This window comes from Mytilus edulis, chromosome 8 (assembly GCF_963676685.1).
Source record: "Mytilus edulis chromosome 8, xbMytEdul2.2, whole genome shotgun sequence".
NCBI classification, from domain to species: domain Eukaryota; kingdom Metazoa; phylum Mollusca; class Bivalvia; order Mytilida; family Mytilidae; genus Mytilus; species Mytilus edulis.
Window position 1 is genome coordinate 4,813,556 of NC_092351.1, and position 22,997 is coordinate 4,836,552.

General features: G+C 33.9%; 2 protein-coding genes across 3 annotated transcripts in view; one reads left to right on the forward strand and one right to left on the reverse strand.

Moving 5' to 3' along the window:
• Positions 1–5,165: 5,165 nt before the first annotated feature.
• LOC139484649 (uncharacterized) lies at positions 5,166–8,816 on the reverse strand. The gene is made up of 2 exons (XM_071268478.1): positions 8,750–8,816; positions 5,166–7,111 (listed from the first exon to the last, which is right to left on the reverse strand). The coding sequence occupies exon 2, from the start codon at positions 7,104–7,106 to the stop codon at positions 5,451–5,453; it is 1,656 nt and encodes a 551-aa protein (XP_071124579.1). The 5' UTR covers positions 7,107–7,111; positions 8,750–8,816; the 3' UTR covers positions 5,166–5,450.
• Positions 8,817–21,715: 12,899 nt separating this feature from the next.
• The window catches only part of LOC139484650 (sushi domain-containing protein 2-like), a 50,255-nt gene continuing 48,973 nt past the window's right edge, over positions 21,716–22,997 (forward strand). For both annotated transcript variants that reach the window (XM_071268480.1, XM_071268479.1), the window contains exon 1: positions 21,716–21,848. In XM_071268480.1, coding sequence (XP_071124581.1) covers positions 21,794–21,848 — 55 coding nt within the window. In that variant the 5' untranslated portion in view covers positions 21,716–21,793. The remainder of the gene's footprint in view (positions 21,849–22,997) is intronic.

Here is a 22,997-nt window from a genome sequence, read left to right on the forward strand (position 1 = left end):
TCGTGTTCTGTATACTGTTGTTTGTCTTGTGGTCGTGTTCTGTATACTGTTGTTTGTCTTGTGGTCGTGTTCTGTATACTGTTGTTTGTCTTGTGGTCGTGTTTTGTATACTGTTGTTTGTCTTGTGGTCGTGTTCTGTATACTGTTGTTTGTCTTGTGGTCGTGTTCTGTATACTGTTGTTTGTCTTGTGGTCTTGTTCTGTATACTGTTGTTTGTCTTGTGGTCGTGTTCTGTATACTGTTGTTTGTCTTGTGGTCGTGTTCTGTATACTGTTGTTTGTCTTGTGGTCGTGTTTTGTATACTGTTGTTTGTCTTGTGGTCGTGTTTTGTATATTGTTATTTGTCTTGTGGTCGTGTTTTGTATATTGTTATTTGTCTTGTGGTCGTGTTCTGTATACTGTTGTTTGTCTTGTGGTCGTGTTTTGTATATTGTTATTTGTCTTGTGGTCGTGTTCTGTATACTGTTGTTTGTCTTGTGGTCGTGTTCTGTATATTGTTATTTGTCTTGTGGTCGTGTTTTGTATATTGTTATTTGTCTTGTGGTCGTGTTCTGTATACTGGTGTTTGTCTTGTGGTCGTGTTCTGTATACTGTTGTTTGTCTTGTGGTCGTGTTCTGTATACTGTTGTTTGTCTTGTGGTCGCGTTCTGTATACTGTTGTTTGTCTTGTGGTCGTGTTTTGTATATTGTTATTTGTCTTGTGGTCGTGTTCTGTATACTGTTGTTTGTCTTGTGGTCCTGTTCTGTATACTGTTGTTTGTCTTGTGGTCGTGTTCTGTATACTGTTGTTTGTCTTGTGGTCGTGTTCTGTATACTGTTGTTTGTCTGGTGGTCGTGTTCTGTATACTGTTGTTTGGTCGTGTTCTGTATACTGTTGTTTATCTTGTGGTGGTGTTTGTCTTGTGGTCGTGTTCTGTATACTGTTGTTTGACTTGTGGTCGTGTTCTGTATACTGTTGTTTGTCTTGTGGTCGTGTTTTGTATACTGTTGTTTGTCTTATGGTCGTGTTTTGTATACTGTTGTTTGTCTTGTGGTCGTGTTCTGTATACTGTTGTTTATCTTGTGGTCGTGTTCTGTATACTGTTGTTTGTCTTGTGGTCGTGTTCTGTATACTGTTGTTTGTCTTGTGGTCGTGTTCTGTATACTGGTGTTTGTCTTGTGGTCGTGTTCTGTATACTGTTGTTTATCTTGTGGTCGTGTTCTGTATACTGTTGTTTGTCTTGTGGTTGTGTTCTGTATACTGTTGTTTGTCTTGTGGTCGTGTTCTGTATACTGTTGTTTGTCTTGTTGTCGTGTTTTGTATACTATTGTTTGTTTGTCTTGTGGTCGTGTTCTGTATACTGTTGTTTGTCTTGTGGTCGTGTTCTGTATACTGTTGTTTGTCTTGTGGTCGTGTTCTGTATACTGTTGTTTGACTTGTGGTCGTGTTCTGTATACTGTTGTTTATCTTGTGGTCGTGTTCTGTATACTGTTGTTTGTCTGGTGGTCGTGTTCTGTATACTGTTGTTTGGTCTTGTTCTGTATACTGTTGTTTATCTTGTGGTGGTGTTTGTCTTGTGGTCGTGTTCTGTATACTGTTGTTTATCTTGTGGTCGTGTTCTGTATACTGTTGTTTGACTTGTGGTCGTGTTCTGTATACTGTTGTTTGTCTTGTGGTCGTGTTCTGTATATTGTTGTTTGTCTTGTGGTCGTGTTCTGTATACTGTTGTTTGTCTTGTGGTCGTGTTCTGTATACTGTTGTTTGTCTTGTGGTCGTGTTCTGTATACTGTTGTTTGTCTTGTGGTCGTGTTCTGTATACTGTTGTTTGTCTTGTGGTCGTGTTCTGTATACTGTTGTTTGTCTTGTGGTCGTGTTCTGTATATTGTTGTTTGTCTTGTGGTCGTGTTCTGTATACTGTTGTTTGTCTTGTGGTCGTGTTCTGTATACTGTTGTTTGTCTTGTGGTCGTGTTTTGTATATTGTTGTTTGTCTTGTGGTTGTGTTCTGTATACTGTTGTTTGTCTTGTGGTCGTGTTCTGTATACTGTTGTTTGACTTGTGGTCGTGTTCTGTATACTGTTGTTTGTCTTGTGGTCGTGTTCTGTATACTGTTGTTTATCTTGTGGTCGTGTTCTGTATACTGTTGTTTGTCTTGTGGTCCTGTTCTGTATACTGTTGTTTGTCTTGTGGTCGTGTTCTGTATACTGTTGTTTATCTTGTGGTCGTGTTCTGTATACTGTTGTTTATCTTGTGGTGGTGTTTGTCTTGTGGTCGTGTTCTGTATACTGTTGTTTATCTTGTGGTCGTGTTCTGTATACTGTTGTTGTGGTCGTGTTCTGTATACTGTTGTTTGTCTTGTGGTCGTGTTCTGTATACTGTTGTTTGTCCTGTGGTCGTGTTCTGTATACTGTTGTTGTGGTCGTGTTCTGTATACTGTTGTTTGTCTTGTGGTGGTGTTCTGTATACTGTTGTTTGTCTTGTGGTCGTGTTCTGTATACTGTTGTTTGTCTTGTGGTCGTGTTCTGTATACTGTTGTTTGTCTTGTGGTTGTGTTCTGTATACTGTTGTTTGTCTTGTGGTCGTGTTCTGTATATTGTTGTTTGTCTTGTGGTCGTGTTCTGTATACTGTTGTTTGTCTTGTGGTCGTGTTCTGTATACTGTTGTTTGGTCGTGTTCTGTATATTGTTGTTTGTCTTGTGGTCGTGTTCTGTATACTGGTGTTTGTCTTGTGGTCGTGTTCTGTATACTGTTGTTTGTCTTGTGGTCGTGTTCTGTATACTGTTGTTGTGGTTGTGTTCTGTAGACTGTTGTTTGTCTTGTGGTTGTGTTCTGTATACTGTTGTTTGTCTTGTGGTCGTGTTCTGTATATTGTTGTTTGTCTTGTGGTCGTGTTCTGTATACTGTTGTTTGTCTGGTGGTCGTGTTCTGTATACTGTTGTTTGTCTTGTGGTCGTGTTCTGTAGACTGTTGTTTGTCTTGTGGTCGTGTTCTGTATATTGTTATTTGTCTTGTGGTCGTGTTCTGTATACTGTTGTTTGTCTTGTGGTCGTGTTCTGTATACTGTTGTTTGTCTTGTGGTCGTGTTCTGTATATTGGTGTTTGTCTTGTGGTCGTGTTCTGTATACTGTTGTTTGTCTTGTGGTCGTGTTCTGTATACTGTTGTTTGTCTTGTGGTCGTGTTCTGTATACTGTTGTTTGTCTTGTGGTCGTGTTCTGTATACTGTTGTTTGTCTTGTGGTCGTGTTCTGTATACTGTTGTTTGTCTTGTGGTCGTGTTCTGTATACTGTTGTTTGTCTTGTGGTCGTGTTCTGTATACTGTTGTTTGTCTTGTGGTTGTGTTCTGTATACTGTTGTTTGTCTTGTGGTCGTGTTCTGTATACTGTTGTTTGTCTTGTGGTCGTGTTCTGTATATTGTTATTTGTCTTGTGGTCGTGTTCTGTATACTGTTGTTTGTCTTGTGGTCGTGTTCTGTATATTGTTGTTTGTCTTGTGGTCGTGTTCTGTATACTGTTGTTTGTCTTGTGGTCGTGTTCTGTATACTGTTGTTTGTCTTGTGGTCGTGTTCTGTATACTGTTGTTTGTCTTGTGGTCGTGTTCTGTATACTGTTGTTTATCTTGTGGTGGTGTTTGTCTTGTGGTCGTGTTCTGTATACTGTTGTTTATCTTGTGGTGGTGTTTGTCTTGTGGTCGTGTTCTGTATACTGTTGTTTGTCTTGTGGTCGTGTTCTGTATACTGTTGTTTGTCTTGTGGTTGTGTTCTGTATACTGGTGTTTGTCTTGTGGTCGTGTTCTGTATACTGTTGTTTGTCTGGTGGTCGTGTTCTGTATACTGTTGTTTGTCTTGTGGTCGTGTTTTGTATACTGTTGTTTATCTTGTGGTTGTGTTTTGTGTTAAGCCATTGCATTGTCATTTCGTTTTCGACTTGGATTATCCCTTTTTTTTCTTTTGCCTCTCTTTTATTTTAAACGACACATCAGAAATAAACATTGTAACAGATACTGTAAGTTGGTAAATTAATGTACAAATATTGGACTGTATATGTACATTACTTTCGAAAAAAAAAGAAACTGTATTGCACTTTATTATTTAGATACACTGTCAGTAGTTTAGAGTACACATTAGAAATATTAAGAGACAAATACTCGAGGGCATATGTGGCCGAGTGATAGAAGTAGTTCATCTATAGTAATCACTAGAGAGTCAATAATGAGATCGTAGCTGGTGTGCTCGACTGTTATTATTATTACAAGGGTTGCCAGTTTTGTTGCACAAGATCGATGGCTCTATCACTATATCAACTATAACATTTTAAATTGGACATAAGTCAAAATCATCAAAAAAAGGGAAAAAAAAACGAACCGAGGTATGGTATGATTGACATTGAAACAACTATCTTAGAGGCAAAGGGAACCTTTCTTTTTACAGAGCAAACATATTCACTTTTTTTTTATCTATATAATAAAAGTTATGTGTACTGTACAAGCGCAACATGAATACTTCAGTAGTAATATGTAACACATGAATATAAAAATCCACAAACTAATATTAATCTATATGGTAGATAAGCTGATTCGAATTGGTCACATTTAAACAGTTGGTTATTCTAAAGAAAATTTTCCTTCATCGTGATTAAGATCGAACTCAAGACTTATGGGTTATGATATGATTTAACTTTAGAACCGACAGACTCCTTTAGTTGATCATATATTTTTTGCTGTTGGACGAGTCACTAATTGCCTTTCTTGATTTAAGTCAGAAATGTATCTTGTATTGCATTGTATTGTAAAATAGATGAACCAAAGTCTAGATTTTTAATAAATTGAAATCCAGGAGTGCAAATTACCAATAAATTGTTGATGTAAATGAACACAATTATGTGTTGTTCAATTTTAAATGAATCAATATTGTTTTCGTAAAAGGATATTTTTACTTGATTTGATCTTTTATTCCTTTAGCGATTTGAGAGGAGGTAGCTAAAACAAAGTTTATATTTCCATTGTATGTAACAGCAGGAAAAAAACGTCATGTGACCCTATTCTGTTCTTTAAATATTCTAAAAACATAAAACAAGATCTATCATCTGATATATCATTTGGTTTTTGTTCTATTCATATCATGATGCTTTTTCGCTGTATAATCCGAACAAAATGTATAATTTTTGTAAAATCTGTAGATTGAAATCAAACAAGATGACCTTGCACTTTAATTATTACTTTGAAAATATCACAAAATATATTTTCACTAGCACGGTTTGATAAAGAAGGGAACAAATATAATACATATTCTTGTAGGTAATACATGAAAAATAATATACACTTGTCAAGTTTTCAAAAACGTAAATTTTTTTTTCATTTTTGTTTATTGTAACAGACAGGTATGCAATGGTTCAAGTGTATCACACGATGACTGCCTTGGGTTCATACATTGTTTTTCATGAAATTATTTTATAGATTAACTTCTTTTTTGAGGGTTACATGTGCGTTTTTGGTTCAATTGATGAATACATATGATCTTCAGTGTATTTAAATATAGCAATTTCCCCGCCATCAAATCCAATCCACACATAGTCCTGACTGCTTACACTGCAACAGATAGGGTTATTTTTAAGTTTGTCCTTCTGAATACACTGCCCGTCAATGTCAACTAAATGCTGCTCACGTTTTGATCGACTGGTTATGGTGAGCAAAGATCTATTTAGAAATCCGGCACCTACAATATCGTAGTCTTCTGTTTCTCCAGGATTTAGAACCGACGGAAAGCGAAATCGCTGATTTCCATTTTTATCAACAACAAGGACCCACGATTCCTTTTCAGGGCGACATACAATGCAGAACAGGCCATCTTTATTTTCACTTATTTGAACAGGGTTGGTGATGTCAACTTTATCTGTGTAAAGGGAAAGTTCTCTAGCAACTGACTTGCCACTGGAGTGCCGCCGTATTACATACCTTCCACGATCACCTGCAGACTTGTCGGAAAGACATACTATGAGCTCGTCTCCGCTCGTACCAGCCTTACAAATACAACATAAACTAAGCTCTCCTATGTTAATACTAGATGAAAGTGAAAACGAGGTTTTCCTTGTGACTGCTGAAGTAGAACAAGTCAACTGTTTTAAAGATTTCTTGTTCGCGAAGCCGATCACCAAACTATGTTTAGTATTAACACCAGCTGTGATTGGAACCTGGTCTAGGTTTTTCAATGTTTTAAAAGTTATATTGGCTCCTCTGCAATCTATGTCATTTACTTCACGAGCGATCAACCAAGCACATAATTCCATCTCTTGGGGGACAATCCAAACCACGTCTTTTCCACTGGCAAAGGACACCACTAACTTGAGTTCTTCCTTATCCCACTTCATTGCATTTACATAAGAGATGCTGTCTTCTTCGTTTTCTTTTAATGCTTCGTTTTGAGGTGCCACAATCCCGGAATCCTCGCTTTTAACACTTTCCGTCTCTTGACATTTGATAGGTTGTAGCATTTCATATATTCCAGCTTCAGTATGTCCCATAATGTGCCGCAGTTTACTTTTGGTTGCAAATTCTTCGTTAAACTGGTAGATCGGTACTTGTAAGTTTGGAATGGTATCGGTATATGGGTCGTGTTCTAGCAGTTTCTTCAAAGTCACGTGGTACTTAGCAATGTCCGTGTCGGGAATATCATTGCTATTCGTTTGGCAGGTTTCAAGTATTGTCTGAATATCGACTATACGTTTTTCTTGTGTTTTAATGAACCGTTTATACTCGTTTTCAGCAATCTTTTCTTCTGAATTTAGATTTTCAATTAATTCATTCTGTAATTCATCAAATGTATCATTAATCATCAGTCGTTTTGTTCTTATGAGTTCGACTTGTTCACTGACGGACGACTTTAGTATGGTCTGGACGTCTGATGCTTTTGATATTGATTCTTTTATTTGAGGAATTTTGGAATCTTCTGCATCTGTAATGGCCTTAAGAAGAGAGTTCCTGCATTTGGTTCCAAATTCTTTCAGTTTCATGAACTTGTGACTTTTATGCGGTCCTGTGATGCAGTCATCACAGACCAACAATTTACAGTCCTGACAAAAGAAACGAACTTCTTCATGTTCGTGTTGCTCACAACCGGAAATTAAAACCGACATGTTTTCTGAAATAAAGTTTTAAATTTAATACAAAAAGGTAAACAAAACGTCTTTTCATGCATATTTAAATTTGCGGAAATATAAATCAGTGCTTTTAGATCATATAATTTATTAAATATGGCTTTTGTGAGAACTAGTGATGCAACAATATTAACGATAGCTAAGGTCTCTTCAGACATGCAGGAGGCCTAAATAATTGAAAATCCGACACTTGTAAAAAATTAAGAGCTAATAAACATTACTTGACAAAAAGTAATACAAAGCTGGGAAAAAAGCCGAGCTTTGTACATGTATAAGAGAAATAGTTAGGTCGATTGAACTTTTTGTAACATTAAATTGTATTACCACAATATCCGTACTTTCGTGTCAAAAGTGCAGTACTTTACTGGGCTGATAATACTCTTAAGAACTTGCAGTCCACTAGCAGACGTATTGACCCAATTGTACTGCAGACGAAAAAAATGAATTCCTAAGACATTCATGATATTCTCTGCATGAAACCGATAATTCAAATGGAACACAACTTGACAGAAATATTACTTGGATGGCCTTTCATAAAATGTATAATTTGGTTGAAAATTTAACACAGGCACAATAATGTGTACTCTTTGGCTGATATTTCAAACATCTGACAGAAACCATGGAATTAAATAAACTTGAAGTGTGCAAGCAGGATTCTTAGATTATATTTTACCCAAAATGTGATATTCGTGCCGATTGAAAATTCAAAATTGGATACATAGTTAAAATATAACCTAATGAGAACTACTCACACACAACTGTTTCATCGACAGATTGCAGTGCTATATATGCCATAATGAATGCATAATGTCCTGTACTGAGGTTTTTTTGTAATCATGCAGATTTGAAATTATAGATGGTTGTAGGACATGTTTAATATACACAGGACTAACTGAAACATTCAATTTGAAACCTTCCCCTTAGAATGATTTGTAGGATTGGAAGGATAATTGTGTTTGAATGATCATACATGTACATGTATTATAGTTCACTACTAATTGATAACTTGATATGATATCGGATATCAAAGATGACTGGTCATAGTCAGCATATATGTAGGACATCCAAGACCCATTGGAAGTTCTGACTAGTTTCTCAGTTCACCGTATGACAGATTGAATTTTGATAATGTGCCTAAATTACCAGAATTATGTTGTTTTTTTTGTTGTTGATCTCTAGTCTAAGATTGTTGCAACTGCAAAAGAAACCAAATACTAAAAAAGTCGTCTTCTCAGGAACTGTATGATGTTATGCCTGAATAGACAGATTATGGTTCTGAACGATATTTAAGTTTTTGTTGGTGCTGATTCAAGACGGCTGCCACTACCTCACAAAATTAACATAAAACCTTTCTTTTTGCATTTCCATCTTCTCCCTGACAACATACGACCAAAAGTGACTGATGGTGTGTGTGCTTGCACGCAAACAACTTGTTCAACTTCACAACATGTTGTGTCTGGACTGCGTGGTGTTGTAGTTGCATTTGGTGTTCTGTCTTGAACTTTCCACTTTTTTGGTTATTCTTTTATTTATTTTTTATTGGGGTACGATTTTAAACTTATAAAAAATCATTTTCATAAAAAGTCAGAAAAGAAAAAATACAATAGAATGAAAAAACCAACCTTATAGAGTTAATCTGTCATCGTATGATATCAAATGGGACAAGCGAACCTTCGATCTTCCTCTTTGATTATAGTATTTGTTTAAATAACTTGTAATAAATGTTCATCATTATATGTGTGCAGATAAAGACAGATAGTGCATTAGTAAATAGACGTAAAAATAGTACAGAAGTTGCAAGCGGAAAAAAAATCTTTTTAAAATTGATTGCATGCAGAGTATTTTTACAGAAATTATATTACAACAAGCAGACTTGAAACATCCTTCCTGTTTCATGTATTCTAAGGTATATGTAGTTGGTTTAAACTATTTATCTTACTTTAAAAAAAAATAATCTGACATTTCTCATAAACGATGCACGTTAAATACCACTTGCAGGAATAAATGAAACAAAAAGCAATTTCGTTTATATATTTGAATTCTTATTATTCATCAAGCAAAAGTATAATACAATGTAATTGTCCTCCGCCTCCCTCCTTACCACTGAGGCTTATAATCCAAACGCACGTTTCGTCTACAATAGCAACAATAATGTCGCTATCCTTAAAACAGTTGGAGTGCCAAATCAAATTAAAGTTAAATAGCATAAATTATCTAAAATCAAAAGTTTCAAAATGTGGCACCAATATAGTTAAGACCATATACCTGGGGTAGAAATACCTTTAGTGTTTGATAAAAAAAAATAACAGTTCTATAAGCAGTACAAAGCAGTTTTAATTTATGACTTGTCATTCATACAAAATATACCGCCGGGAGATCCCGAGGAGGTAAATAAAATACACTTTCCTTCAGTATCTGACCATAATACATTTGCGAGTATCGGTTATTCAGATTTTGTAATGGTACACGGGAGATAACTCAATTTGAACAATGTTAAATGTAAAGTACAAATGTATTTACTATTATAGGTAAATATTGAACCACTAATTCAGGCCCGTCGGAAAGAACATACAAGAAAGTAGTACATATTTTAAACAAAATAGTTCCTACATGTACGCATATCTGTATATTTGGGTAGTTTTAGTATCAAATGAAAGCTTGGGGTGATCACTGTCGAACCCTTGGTAAAAGTTTTATTTGAAGAACAAAGAAGTAATGAAATTTTAATAGGAGGGTTCATTTGACCTGTTGTTCAGATCAGAAGTTCCTGGTTTTCTACTTTCAAACTTCCGGGAACCAGTACGCTCTAATATGCAATTAAAGGTATGTTGATTTTTTCAGCACAAGTCAGGATGAGGTATAGTTTTTACATAAAAATAATTGCCACTTTATTTGAACTTAACACAAAGTAGCCATTAATACTTGAATTAGCAGAATTTAGCATAATAAGCAATGGGGCTATGAATTAGTGGTTTTATAATTATACCATACTAGATATACCAAACATACTCGAAATGATGACCGAACAGTTTACAAAATATAAATTGGACTATAATACTTCAAAACTAAATAAATCTAAAAATTTATTATAACTCAACTTATTTATAAAGCATTTGCTGTGCGGACGAACTAGTCGGCATTTAATATTGATCTGACATTATGTGACGATACATATATAATAATACATAAATAGAAAATTTGATAATTTAGGCTAACAGATATGCCTATCTTAATTTAAGAAACAATGTAAAAGATTATAATCCTTGAATCTTTTATTATTTCCGTCTTAAGGAGGCTAGAGGGTACAAAAAAATCAGCAAAAATTGAAACATTTGTTTTTTCATTACAAATTTTATTCATTACACTCATGGCTGTAACTTTATGATATGGTACAACAATCTACAAAAAAATATCAATTCGTTTTGGCCCCAGATGACTTTTAAAATGTTTATATCATTGAAAAAGCTCCAAATTATTTTCCTTTGGTGAAAAAATGTCCTTTTTTCACAAAAATTGAAACAATTGTTTTGACTCATCGGTGACCTATTTTTTTAATTTTTTTTTTCAAAAATGAACTGTGCTTTAAACTATAGTAAAATTTAAGCGATTTCTATAATTTTATTAGTTCTTTTTTTATTTCGATTTTACTTTTTTTCTCCTATTAGTTCAACAGAAAAAAGTACCTTAACAAAAATGCATGCTTCTTTCAAAAGCATATTGTGAGCTTAAATGAACGGTGACCCCATTTTTTTATTTAATTTTTCCATTTATAGGATAAAGTTTATTTATAGAAAAAATAGCGAAATCCTATATCTAAAAAAAAAAATGATTTAGACCCACGAGCCCCCTTAAGTGAAGAATGCCTTCCAGGAAATTCATAAAATGTAATTTTATGGAAACCTGTAACTCGAGGTTATGCTTTTGCAGGCCTTACATTTGTTTGTACTTCGACCTATTATAGTTTATTTTTACAAAGTGTGACTTTGATGTAGAGGTGTCTCCTTGGCACTTATACCACATCTTCTTATATCTATAGAAAACTAAATTCTGAGAAACAAGAATGCCCAACAAATGCTTCAGAAGAATAACCAGGTAATTCTCTAATTGTCACACTCGTCATGTTCCACTTTGAAAGTGTACACCCATTTATTAGTACATAACTGACATGTTCAATTGTTTCCTTTCAGGAATATAGTAGGCTACAACCGAAATGTTATCACGTGTATCATGTATCCTAAGTCAGGAACCTGATGTTCAATGGTTGTAGTTTGTAGGTTCACAAGTGTTTCCCGTTTTTATATAGATTAGTCCGAACGTTTTCCTGCTTTAATAGTTTTACGCGGATCATTACTATTCGTTTGAGTCAAGGCTCCGTGTTAAAGGCCGTACTTTAGATGTCAGACCACCAATTACTCCTTCAAATTTAGAACGTAAAAGGAGCCCTACTTTGACATAAAAGAGTGCCTTTGATATCCTTGTTTACTTAAACTAACCAACAAATTTGCAAATATGTAGCTTTTGGTGAAAGAGAAATGTATTTAGGCCATTCTGAGCAAAAAATTACTTGTCTATGAGTTTGCATTAAAAAATGAGGATTAATGCGCTACATACATGTAGTTTCTTGTGTACAATTTGGAAATTAGTATGGCGATCCTTATCACTGAACTAGTATATATTTGTTTAGGGGCCAGCTGAAGGACGCCTCCGGGTGCGGGAATTTCATACTTCGCTACATTGAAGACCTGTTGGTGACCTTCTGCTGTTGTTTTTTCTATGGTCGGGTTGTTGTCTTTTTGACACATTCCCCATTTCCATTCTCAATTTTTATATAGTATAATAATTTAAGATTTCCAGAAAACCAGGGGTCAGTTTTTTCTACGAAGGTTTTAAAGGTATGTTGGAAATTGACATATAGAAGTCTGATATATGTAAATTTTAGGATAATTTATACCTGGTTTCTATGAAGTTAAACTTAAGGTAAAATATTTAGAAAGCTGTGAAAATTTGGTTGAACAGATAGGGATTTTAAATTGGTGGTCTGACACCTTTTACCCTGTAATGTTTTACTTTCACAAATTGAGACTTGGGTGGAAAATTGTCTCATTGGCACTCATACCACATCCATTTATATATATACACGCGCCAACGAAGTGAATGTGTCATTAACTATGTACAAGTTTGATAAAACAAATGAAAACAAAGAAAAAGTCGGTCGATGTGTTCACCTTTATCAACTTATAACATTTGTAGATAATATAGTTATGATTTTTGTACCTTTGAGCACATTACCACGGTGGGTATGGTTGTCCTGCGAGAGAACGTACTGTGCTGGTGATTCGGTCCTGACGGGTGCTGGTGGGTCCTGATTCTGTGCTGGTGGGTTTGTTTACATTGTATCAGAACGGCAATAAAACGACTGTTTTGTTGCTTAATTTTTCTCTGATGCGTCATAAGTACCATGCAAAGTATATTACAACAATATTATATTGAAAAAGTCGTGCAAGTTCGTTAAACGGAATTGTCCTGTCGCTGTGCTGGTGATAAGAAAAACGGTCCTGGTTCTGTGCTCCTATGTCCTGGTTCTGTGCCTTTATATTTTAGTTAAAAGTGTCATATATTTTATATCATTGATGCTGTACTGTTATTGACTAATTAACTGTTGTCTACTTTCTTGAAATTGACATTTTTGTGAATCTGTTTACTGTTATTATGAGAGAAAACATACCCCTATTTTTTTTTTTTTAAATTAACTGTAATCTTATTTATTGGCCTGTTAATGGAACCCTTCTTGTCCCATTTTAAGATAAGAAAATATGTTAACGTTTTTCGGGATTACGATCATTTTGCAAGATCATGAAAATACGTTGTAATTTATACAATACTTATATAAAGTATATGATGTGGTATGTTTGTTGTCAATGGACAAATTTCCATAAGAAACCAAAGGAAGTATGTGTTAACAACCATACGTCATCGTACGACCTTCAACAATAACCCATAAAATAAAAATGTCTTTGGCAGCTTAAAACACATTTGTTTTTGAACAATTGAGTGATGACTATAAGAATGACAATAGTATTGCGGATTTGTTTGTTTGATTGTTTGTTTTTTTTTTTTTTTTTTTTTTTGGGGGGGGGGGGGGATAGGGGATAAGTTAGAGCGAGGTTACAGTGAAAATTTTAAGCTTGGAATAGTTTCCCGTAAGATTTAAAAGTTGTATTTTAAAATGTATCTTATAGCTATTAAGAATCACTTGCTGTATCTGTAAGATTTTTTCAACATAATTTTTTTGTCTGAACGGTTATCAGGTATTTTTTTTCGAAAGTTCGATAGAACATTAAAAAAATACACTATTTTATGAAAGGGCAGACTAGAATATGTCAGAGAATGAAGACGAGATAACCTAGAGAACACTTACAAAACTAAGATTTCTTAGCTTTTTCATTTCAAAATTCCAAAATAAATAAATATCTTTGATAAAGAATTACTGGGGAGGAAGTGAACAATGTGTCCTACTTTTCTATATTTAAATATTTTTATGAATAAAAATCAAACGTGCCTTACTTCTAATTGAAAAAATTAAGTAAATGGAAAAATTACCCAACTAAAATACACTTTTATTATAATATTGGTAATATCACTAAGCTTTTACGTTTTGTGTGTCAAACACACCATCTCTGTAGTAATGACTCCTTACTAAGATATTTCAATTCATCCATTTTTTTCTGCATTTTATGATATTGTATATTCTTAGTATTATTATATGAAAATGTAGCCTTAATTTATATTTAAAAAAACTGAATCTAAAACCAGATATATCAAACATTTTTGTTCCCATCTATCCGTTTTCAGGACTTTAACAATCAACGTAATCACGCCTTGAAAGTAAAATGCGTACTCGGCTGTCTGTAATTGACAATTTTTAGACACCCTCCTAAAAAAACAAGCCGGGGGTGGGGGTTCAGAGATGCAAATTAAGTACTTAGATCAATATCTTATCTTTTCGTGTATGGTTTATGACCCCTTCTGTGGCCTGTCAATTACGAAATGTGCAAACTGCAATAGTATCAAAACAGCACAGACAAGGAATAATAGAGATATAATTTTTTACATATATCAAGGGGAAACTTTTTGCAAAGCATTATTATTTATAGTTCATTATTGTATTTAGTAGAAAAAGAGAATTTGGTGAAAATAAAATCACTTTTTTTGTAGAAAATTCACAGACCTTTGAACAGAGATTTTTGTTATGTTTAGCATGGGATCAACACAAGGATACATTATCGTTAAAAATCTATTTAAAAGTATTTGAAACTACCGTTTGCTTTATTAATTGTGCCTTCAATTTCAAAAAGTTAAAATATCTCGTAGCTTCATACTACCAATTGAGTATAAAACAAGTATATCAGTTTAAAAAAGAAATTCTTAGATTAAACACCTACATTTAACTTTAAAAGGTCATAACAGTTAAAAACCATACAAATCTACACACACAAAAAACTGGCTTTATTTCAACTGGTTATCAACCCGAATCGCTATAAGATCATATATAAGCTCAAGAGTGAATCTAGGAAAAACAATATTCATCAACAAACATGACCATTGTCTGTTAAAGTGTATTCGAGTTTTTAGTTGCAGCCGATTCCATTGAGTATGTAGGCAAAGGTAATATCTTTGGTTAGCTTTCTTGTTAGCTAAACCGTGAATTCATTGTTAGGTAAGGTATATTACCCTCCTTTCGAAGTAGCCTTGTCCTACAGACAGAAAGATGTGTCATTTGTCGGACTAGTCTACTCTTAAAGTAGGGAAGTTTACATAACATAACAATGACTTTTCTGTTCAACAAGCAAGATAACCAAAGATATTCCCTTTGTCTACACACTCATTGAAATCGGCGTTAATATTGCAAAAGTTCAAGCAATTAGGGCAAAACCTACCGAGTAAAAAAATCAAAAGGCCAATGTCCATTTACCTTGCACATTTCAGAAAATTCAGATCAGATAACGAAACTGGGTCCAGCAACTTTTATAAGCAATTTAAGATTTTGACCTTCACAGTTTCCATTCACCACAAAAATTCTCGTTACAACGAATCATTTTAAATACAAAAATACCAGTTGCAGCCTTTTGTTTATCTGTTGATATATGTATACGGATAAAGTTATGAAACGCAGCAGGGTCACCAGGGTGAGGAGTCCATGTCATCTGAAATAAATGTTTAGCATAGATCTAGAAAGCGACTGATAATCATGACATTAGAAAAACTCTCTACTTTTCGACTTTTTTCGAACAAATAGACACATAAAATGAATAATATAGTATTGTGGAATTTTTAACTTGACGTGTTCAATTCATTGGTTATACCTGTTACTAGGATAACAATCCTGTCAAGTATGAGCTGGGTAAAATATTTCAGTAAAGAAGATGGAAATGTGAAAGTTTCCGTGCGTCAGTTGTAACAGCATTCGAACAGCTAACATGCCTCGTTAGGGTGGAAGCTAAACAGTTCACGAACATTTGATTTGAAACCTTTATTCGTTTAAACAAAGTTATTGAGATTTTGTTGAGGATTTAACCATCTACGACAACAAGATTTTTTTCTTAGAATTTACAGCTCTTCTAATACAGTAACTTCAATTCCTCTCAGTTTTTATTTGTCCAATCAAATTAATCCCAGTATGTATTGAAACTCCGCCTCCCTATTGTTTGAAAACATCCAAGCAAACATAGCAAGCAAGTCAATCAAAGTTTTTTTTTGCATGCTTTTATAGAAGAGCTGTTCTATATAATGCAAAGAAGCGTTTAAGTCTTTTGTCAAAAAAAACTATCAATTTCTTTTTGTCCTATGTAATCTTCCGTACCATTTCCTTCCATTCATGATTATTAAATTGAAGTGTAAAATATTATAGGTACCTTCTTTATTCCTTTATAAGTCTTATGCAAACATAATTATGAAAATAACTGTTGTGAGCACAAGATTCACTGCAAACTTTTAAAGTTCTGCTTCATCAAACATTAAAATGTGAACTTAAGTTTTGAGACTTTTTTAATCGACACGATTTGGATTTTTGTATATGAGAACATGGTTTATCTATTAGTTGAAAATGCGACTTTGAACTAGCTTTCAGCATGTTCAGTACCTGCGAGCATTCGTTGTTCAATAATGTGTGTCTTTGTGTTATTATTTTGTTGTGTTGGTACACCACTGTAACAATGAAGGAGGAAATGAGGAGGGTTGGTTGGGTGGAAGTGGGGAGGGGAATGCGGAGCGCTAGCAAACAAGTCTATGCGGCATGGGCTTTGATCATTGTTGAAGCCTCAATGTAAGGGGCATTTAATATCTTAATAAAACTATTTTTATTTTAGATACTATATATTGTTATCTGATATTGGACGAAAGATGTTGCCCTTTTATGTAATTATGTAATACAAGTTACGATCATTTGAAAACACATATTAAACAGCCAAAATGGATGCACAAGAGCTAAAATAGGAGTCATAGATCCTATTGACAACATTTATCTGCCCAATATTATTGATTTTGTAACATTTGTTTCAAATATGACCAACTTCTTATCCAAAATCACCAGCACCGTATCAGGACCCACCAGCACAATGACAGGACCCACCAGCACAGTATCAGGACATGAATAAATTGAGAAAATGCTAAATTTTAATTAATTGCAATGTTTTATTCACAAAATAGTTTTGTCGTGTGGATTGCTGTATAGAAAGCGGACTCTATGAGCATTTTTGTTTTATTTTTTCAGTTCTAGATTTTCTGAAAATGAGCATTTTTGTGTTACGCTTACTGAAACAGTTTAGAGAGTCAACTTTTTAATGGTTTACATATGAACCCATAAGAAACAAAATTGAAAAATCTCAACCGTTTTCTTCCATTTTTTATGAGTGAAAACGTCAAAAATCATCATTTTCGTCTTTGTTTACATTTTTTCATTGATCACCAGCACCCGTCAGGACCGAATCACCAGCACAGTACGTTCTCTCGCAGGACAACCATACACACCGTGATTACTGTATTTGTCTTGATAACCCATAAAGTGTATTAGAAAAATACTGCACCATGACCGAGGTGGACTTACATCTAGACTAGCAATGTATAGTTATCGTTTGTATATGATTCATTCTGAAACCACAAAGAAATTGTCTTGATTACAACACAATATACCAGTGGGAAAAGTTAAGCATACAAAAACTGCATATAGCGTCGATATAAAAAAACCTCGATTGGTAAATATTTCATGCAATTTAAGGCAGAGAACATATTAACTAGAAATATTTTTCAAGGTAGACGTAGATTTAGCGAAGAGTATTTGAATAGCCACAGAAAACAGAGCCTTAAGTTTGTTTGTCCCCCTCTAATAATACCCTCAACAACGCTTGTAGTGGCTTATCTATAATCCTACAAATTAAAACGAATGCCTCACAGAGTAGATCTATAACAGACGGTGATAACAATTATGAAACCAGTCAACCTCGGGTTATAGAACTTTTTTGCTATTAAATAATGTTTACAGCTTTTTAGAACGAAAACATCTTACGTATGCAATTGGTGTAAAATAGAAATTTGGAATATGTTCTTCTGCTCATTCCCAATTCTTTTTCTTCTAACTAATTGACCATGAAACAACTTGTGTAAATTTCTGTAAAATTACTTCTGACGTTTAATTTTTATCTAGTAAATAGAATAGGCTGAGTTCATAGAATGAAACATAAATGGCAAATATTTTTCCTGTAGGTAATTCTAGATTGGATCCCAGATAAATAAGAATTTAAGTGTACAAAGCATTTAAACAAAGGCAACAGTAGTATACCGCTGTTCGAAATTCATAAATCGATTGAGAAAAAAATCGGGGTTACAGACAAAAGGTGTAAGACATCCAATAAAAATTCCTTATCTGTTCAACCAAATTTTGCAATTTTCACAGCTTTCTAAATGTTTAACCTCAAGTTTAACTTCATAGAAATCAGGTATATTCTGAATTGTTAATATAACAGCTTTCTACATGCCAATTTTCAACATATCTTTAAAGCCTTCTAAGAAAAAAACTTACCTTCCAACAGAGGTACTCCAAAAATAACCTCTGGTTTTCAGGTACTAATCTTAAATTAATCCTCAATTTTTAATGCTAACTCATAGACAAGTAAATGTTGGCTCAAAATGATCTAAATATATTTCTCTTTCACTAAAAGTTCCATATTTCTGCAAATTTGTTAGTTAGTTTACGAACAAAAGCACAACAAAAGCACAATTTTGTGTCAGAGTAGGGCTACTTTTACGTTCTAAACTGGAGGAAGAAATTGGTTGTCTGACACCTAAAACTGAGGGAAACGCATTTATTATAATATAATTGGAGAACAACGACACAACAGACACACTAAAATAAAACACAAAGAGAAACGAACTCTAATATAACAAAAGGCCATGTTCCATGTTAAATTTTTTTTTTTTTACCTTATATCAAATTGCATATATTTACAACAAATACTGTTCGAAATACATATTGATTTATAGAGTTATAATCATGATATCATAAATGACACATACCATGTCTGTATATTTAATTAAAATTGAAAACAAATATTCTTAGTCTGATCGTAATAAGGAAATCCTATTGACGGCACGCGACATGTTTGCTACATTTGATAACCGAAGTCAAGTATCACAGATCTAGTCTTCCTCTTCTTCCACTGACGGCATTAACGATGTTTTAGGAATGTTTTGTCTAGGAAAACGAACTCCTGGTTTTCCTGGTTTTAACAAATGTCTGGAATTATGCAGAAAAGCTATCCATTCCTCGGCATCTGATTTAGAATTAGCAACAAAAGTTACTTTTCCACCGTCAATACTGTTCGGCACTATTCTAATTTCACTTGTATCTCCTCTGGAAACCTGACAGTTTTTAAGACTTAAGTACAATCCAGAATTAGTGAATAATTGGTCCTTATGTACAATAGCGTAATGTTCAAATCTGGTCTTGTAAACTCTGAGTAACACTGGTACCGTCAAAGCTGTGTTGTTATAAGTATGCACCATATGTAACCGTCCACTTTTAATTTCCGATTCTCTCTGGTCACAATCTGAATTCATACCAATGGTATTGTTTTTAGCTGTTAAAACCATATTTGATACTATCCTTTTCTTGTGAAATTCAAAGTAAGGTTAAATAACCAACAGCAAACGTGTGCTTATATATCATATATGCACTTTTCACTGACTATTTACATGACATATATAGATATGTGGTGTTGTAATCATCGAGCGATTGATACCGACTACACACAGTGACACAGAGTTGATCAGAAAGTTTAATTAACATTTTGAAAGAATAAAAAAGTCTTTTACACAATGCAATTAAAATAGTTTAATGATTAAGAAATGAATGTTTTATGTGAAAGGTGAAATAGTACCTGTAACATTTACAATACATCATAAAGAGGGAATTTCATCCATGTAAATGTTTCTCTCTGATAGGTACACATCACTGTGTAGGTTGTATTTTGTGGTGTATTTGGCTTTTAGGAAATTATTCCAAGTGTAAAAGTTTGCTAAAGTGTTTTGAAAACCCTTAAATGAAAGACCCTTTTTTATCTGAAGATGTCTAAAGCGGTCATGAGTAATTAAAATTATGTATAACAAGTCTTTTCATTTTAAGGACAGTCTGCTTCATCGGACTACGTTCTAAAGTTGTGTCGTTGTTAATCATACCATAAATCAAATAACCGGAATTCCTCAGAACCAACACAAAAGATTGCAACACATTGGTTTGTATCATTGTTGAAGTCCGTATGGTGATCTATAGGTTCCTAAATCTGCTTCATTGGACAACATTGTAAAGTTGTGTCATTGTCAATCATAACATATATATCCCTATTTTATGTCAAATAACTTTTCCTCAGAGCCTAACAAAAAATTGTGAAACCATTTATTTCTAGCTTCAAAATCTTTGAACAATGGCTTACTTTTACGTCACCAAGTTTTACTGAAAGCGTTGTAGCACCAACGAATGGTTTGGTTACATTATCAAATGTTTTCCTCTTTTTTTGTGAATTGTCTGTATTAGAATTTTACATGCACTCTTTTTTAAAACATAATAATTTGGACGTTTACAGAAAAACAAAAGGTATTTATAGAGAATATTTCATGTAATTAAAAGAATAAATTGTAAGTTGAATAGCGACACATAGCTGTTTGCTCTACAGGGATTACAATGAATGTAGGTACCTTTTGCTAGTACTGATTCTCCGCTTCGAGGCTACTGATATCCGGAGGTGTTGCTATGCAGTGTTAACTTGTTTATATTTGAAAATTCAGAGACACATCGTATCGTTCAACCTATGTGTGATGTTGACCAAAAAACTTCTGAACAGTTAATTTCTGGTAGTTTTCCGCAAAACCAACCTGATGAAGTTTTAGCATTATAAGCACACCCCTGTTTAAGAAGGTCGTATTTTTCTAAAAAGAAATGAGAGAATTTTGCAGCTGAATATGTTATAGAATATGATAATTATATTTCAGTAATTGAGAAATAATATCGTGAATATGAAAAAGAATATGCGGTATGATTGCCAACAAATGTCCGTAATCTAGAGCTTGTCCGTGATACAGTATAATTATGGTAGTGTTTAAAAATAAATATGTTGGTCCTTTATTTATCATAAGTTACATATATGATAACTTTTATGAATCAATGTTACATCATATACAGGTTACAATGTATAACAAAAATTCAATTTAGTCTAGATACTATACGACAGCCAGATGATCGGTTTGAACAGGCGCTGTCACATGAACGCCTTTGATAGAGGTTTAAATGTTGTGAAGCACAATATAAAAATAAGAAGATGTGGTATAAACGCCAATGAGACAATTCTAGGCAAGTATAGGACCTTTTATAATGATTAAAACCCTTTTAAAAGCAATAAATATTTATAAAAAAAAACTAAAATACCAATCAATACAAATCTATCATCAAAGGAATAATCTTTACGTCTTTCGTTAACCCGTTCGCATATCGGACCTTCGACCACACACACTGACGACATCTACAGAACACCGAGGTGGTTTTTGTAAAAATAATATTTTCGTAATACTTTGAAGGAGACTAACATGAGTGACAAAGAGTCATGACGTACATGTACACCACGGAGGTGGTTTAGGTACAAACAATAGTTCCTTAATGATTTGAAGGAGACTTAAATGAACGCTAAAGATTCATATTGTACTGCAAAGTATATAGCTATTACTTTAAAAACAAATTTGCAGTTACCACGATGCAATGTTACAAACATTACAACGCACTATTTAAACGCGGCCAAAATAATTGAAGCGGAAGTTGGCTAATAGAATGATAATCATTTTATATATGCGTAATACGGGTAGGCAAAACTGTGGACGTCGGATATGAAGGTTAAAAAAAAAGTGTGATCAGAGATAAAAGAGTGGAAAAAGTGAGGAAAAAACATACAATGAAAAAATAGCAAACCCATTGTTTTTCCGCTTAAAAACGATTACGTTTTTGAGTCAACATTAGAACATTACATGTTTGACATGAAGTAACTGACCTAGGCGTGTTATCACTAACTAAACATATATAATTCTTCTATAACCATAAACAGAAGAAACGGTCTTGATAAGATGGGATAATGGCGACCGCCATGTATTTGACTAGGATTTTTTCTTTTGTTTTATTTTCATCAAGTAAGTTTGTTGTGTTATAGGTAATTTTCTTATTTCGTACCTTTGTATGTTAACATTATATAATCGCATACCGACATGTCATAGCTTTAATTGTGTATAATTGTTTGTGTATGGTACATGTAAAGAAATAAGCACCTTTGAACCTTCAGGGCATAGGCACTGATGCCAATTGTTAAATATGGCCACTATAAACCCACGGAAAATGCAGTTATTGCCTTGTGTCTCTGTAACCGAGTTAGACAGTGCAAATCACACAATAATTGGAATGTAAAAATCCACCTTTATTTCATTTATACACTTCAAATATCAGATTGTTTTAATAGACTGAAGTTATTTACCAGGTAAGAGGATGTTTTACTAATTTTTTTTAGCATCAATATTTTACATGACATAGGTAGAAAATGTGAAATACGTATAGATTATAACATGCCCTTTTACATATTGGCCCTGGTATCATCCCGAGACTCCCATATCGGCCTCGAGGCTTTAGCCGAGGGCCGATATGGGTCGAGGGATGATACCCGGGCCAATATGGAAAAGACATGTTATAATCTTTTTATCACATGTTTAAGTGCTGCAGAAAAGAGAAAAAAGGTCAATATTATAACAATTTAAACATAAATAAAAGGTAAAATCTTAAGCAATTTATCACAAACGTGTCGTTAAGGATGCAATGACGTCACTTCATTAGGAACAGGGCACAATATCAATATCTCTTTTTTGCCCCGGGCAATTTTAAGGTTATTGCATATGCAAAACCTAAGGTATTCATAACAAATATGTGATAAATGTAGTTATTATTTATTCTAATGCAACAACGTTTGTTACGTTCATTTTGATTGGATAACGTCACTTTCTTACATGGCATCAATTGACAATTGATATTGATGCTATGGGACGTACGCGCAAGCGCATACGGCATATGACAGATTTTTAATACATGTTTTAACGTTTTTTTCTGTCAGTTTCATTAGAATGAAGATAACAATATTGTATTTTAAGCTCCGACGGCATCAATTTAGGATTTGATGGTCGTAAATACCCGTTTACTGTCTCCGCTAACGCGTCGCCAGTAAACTTAATTTGCCACCATCAAATCCCCAATTTATGCCATCGGAGCTTAGAATACAATACAGTTATCTCCTAAGC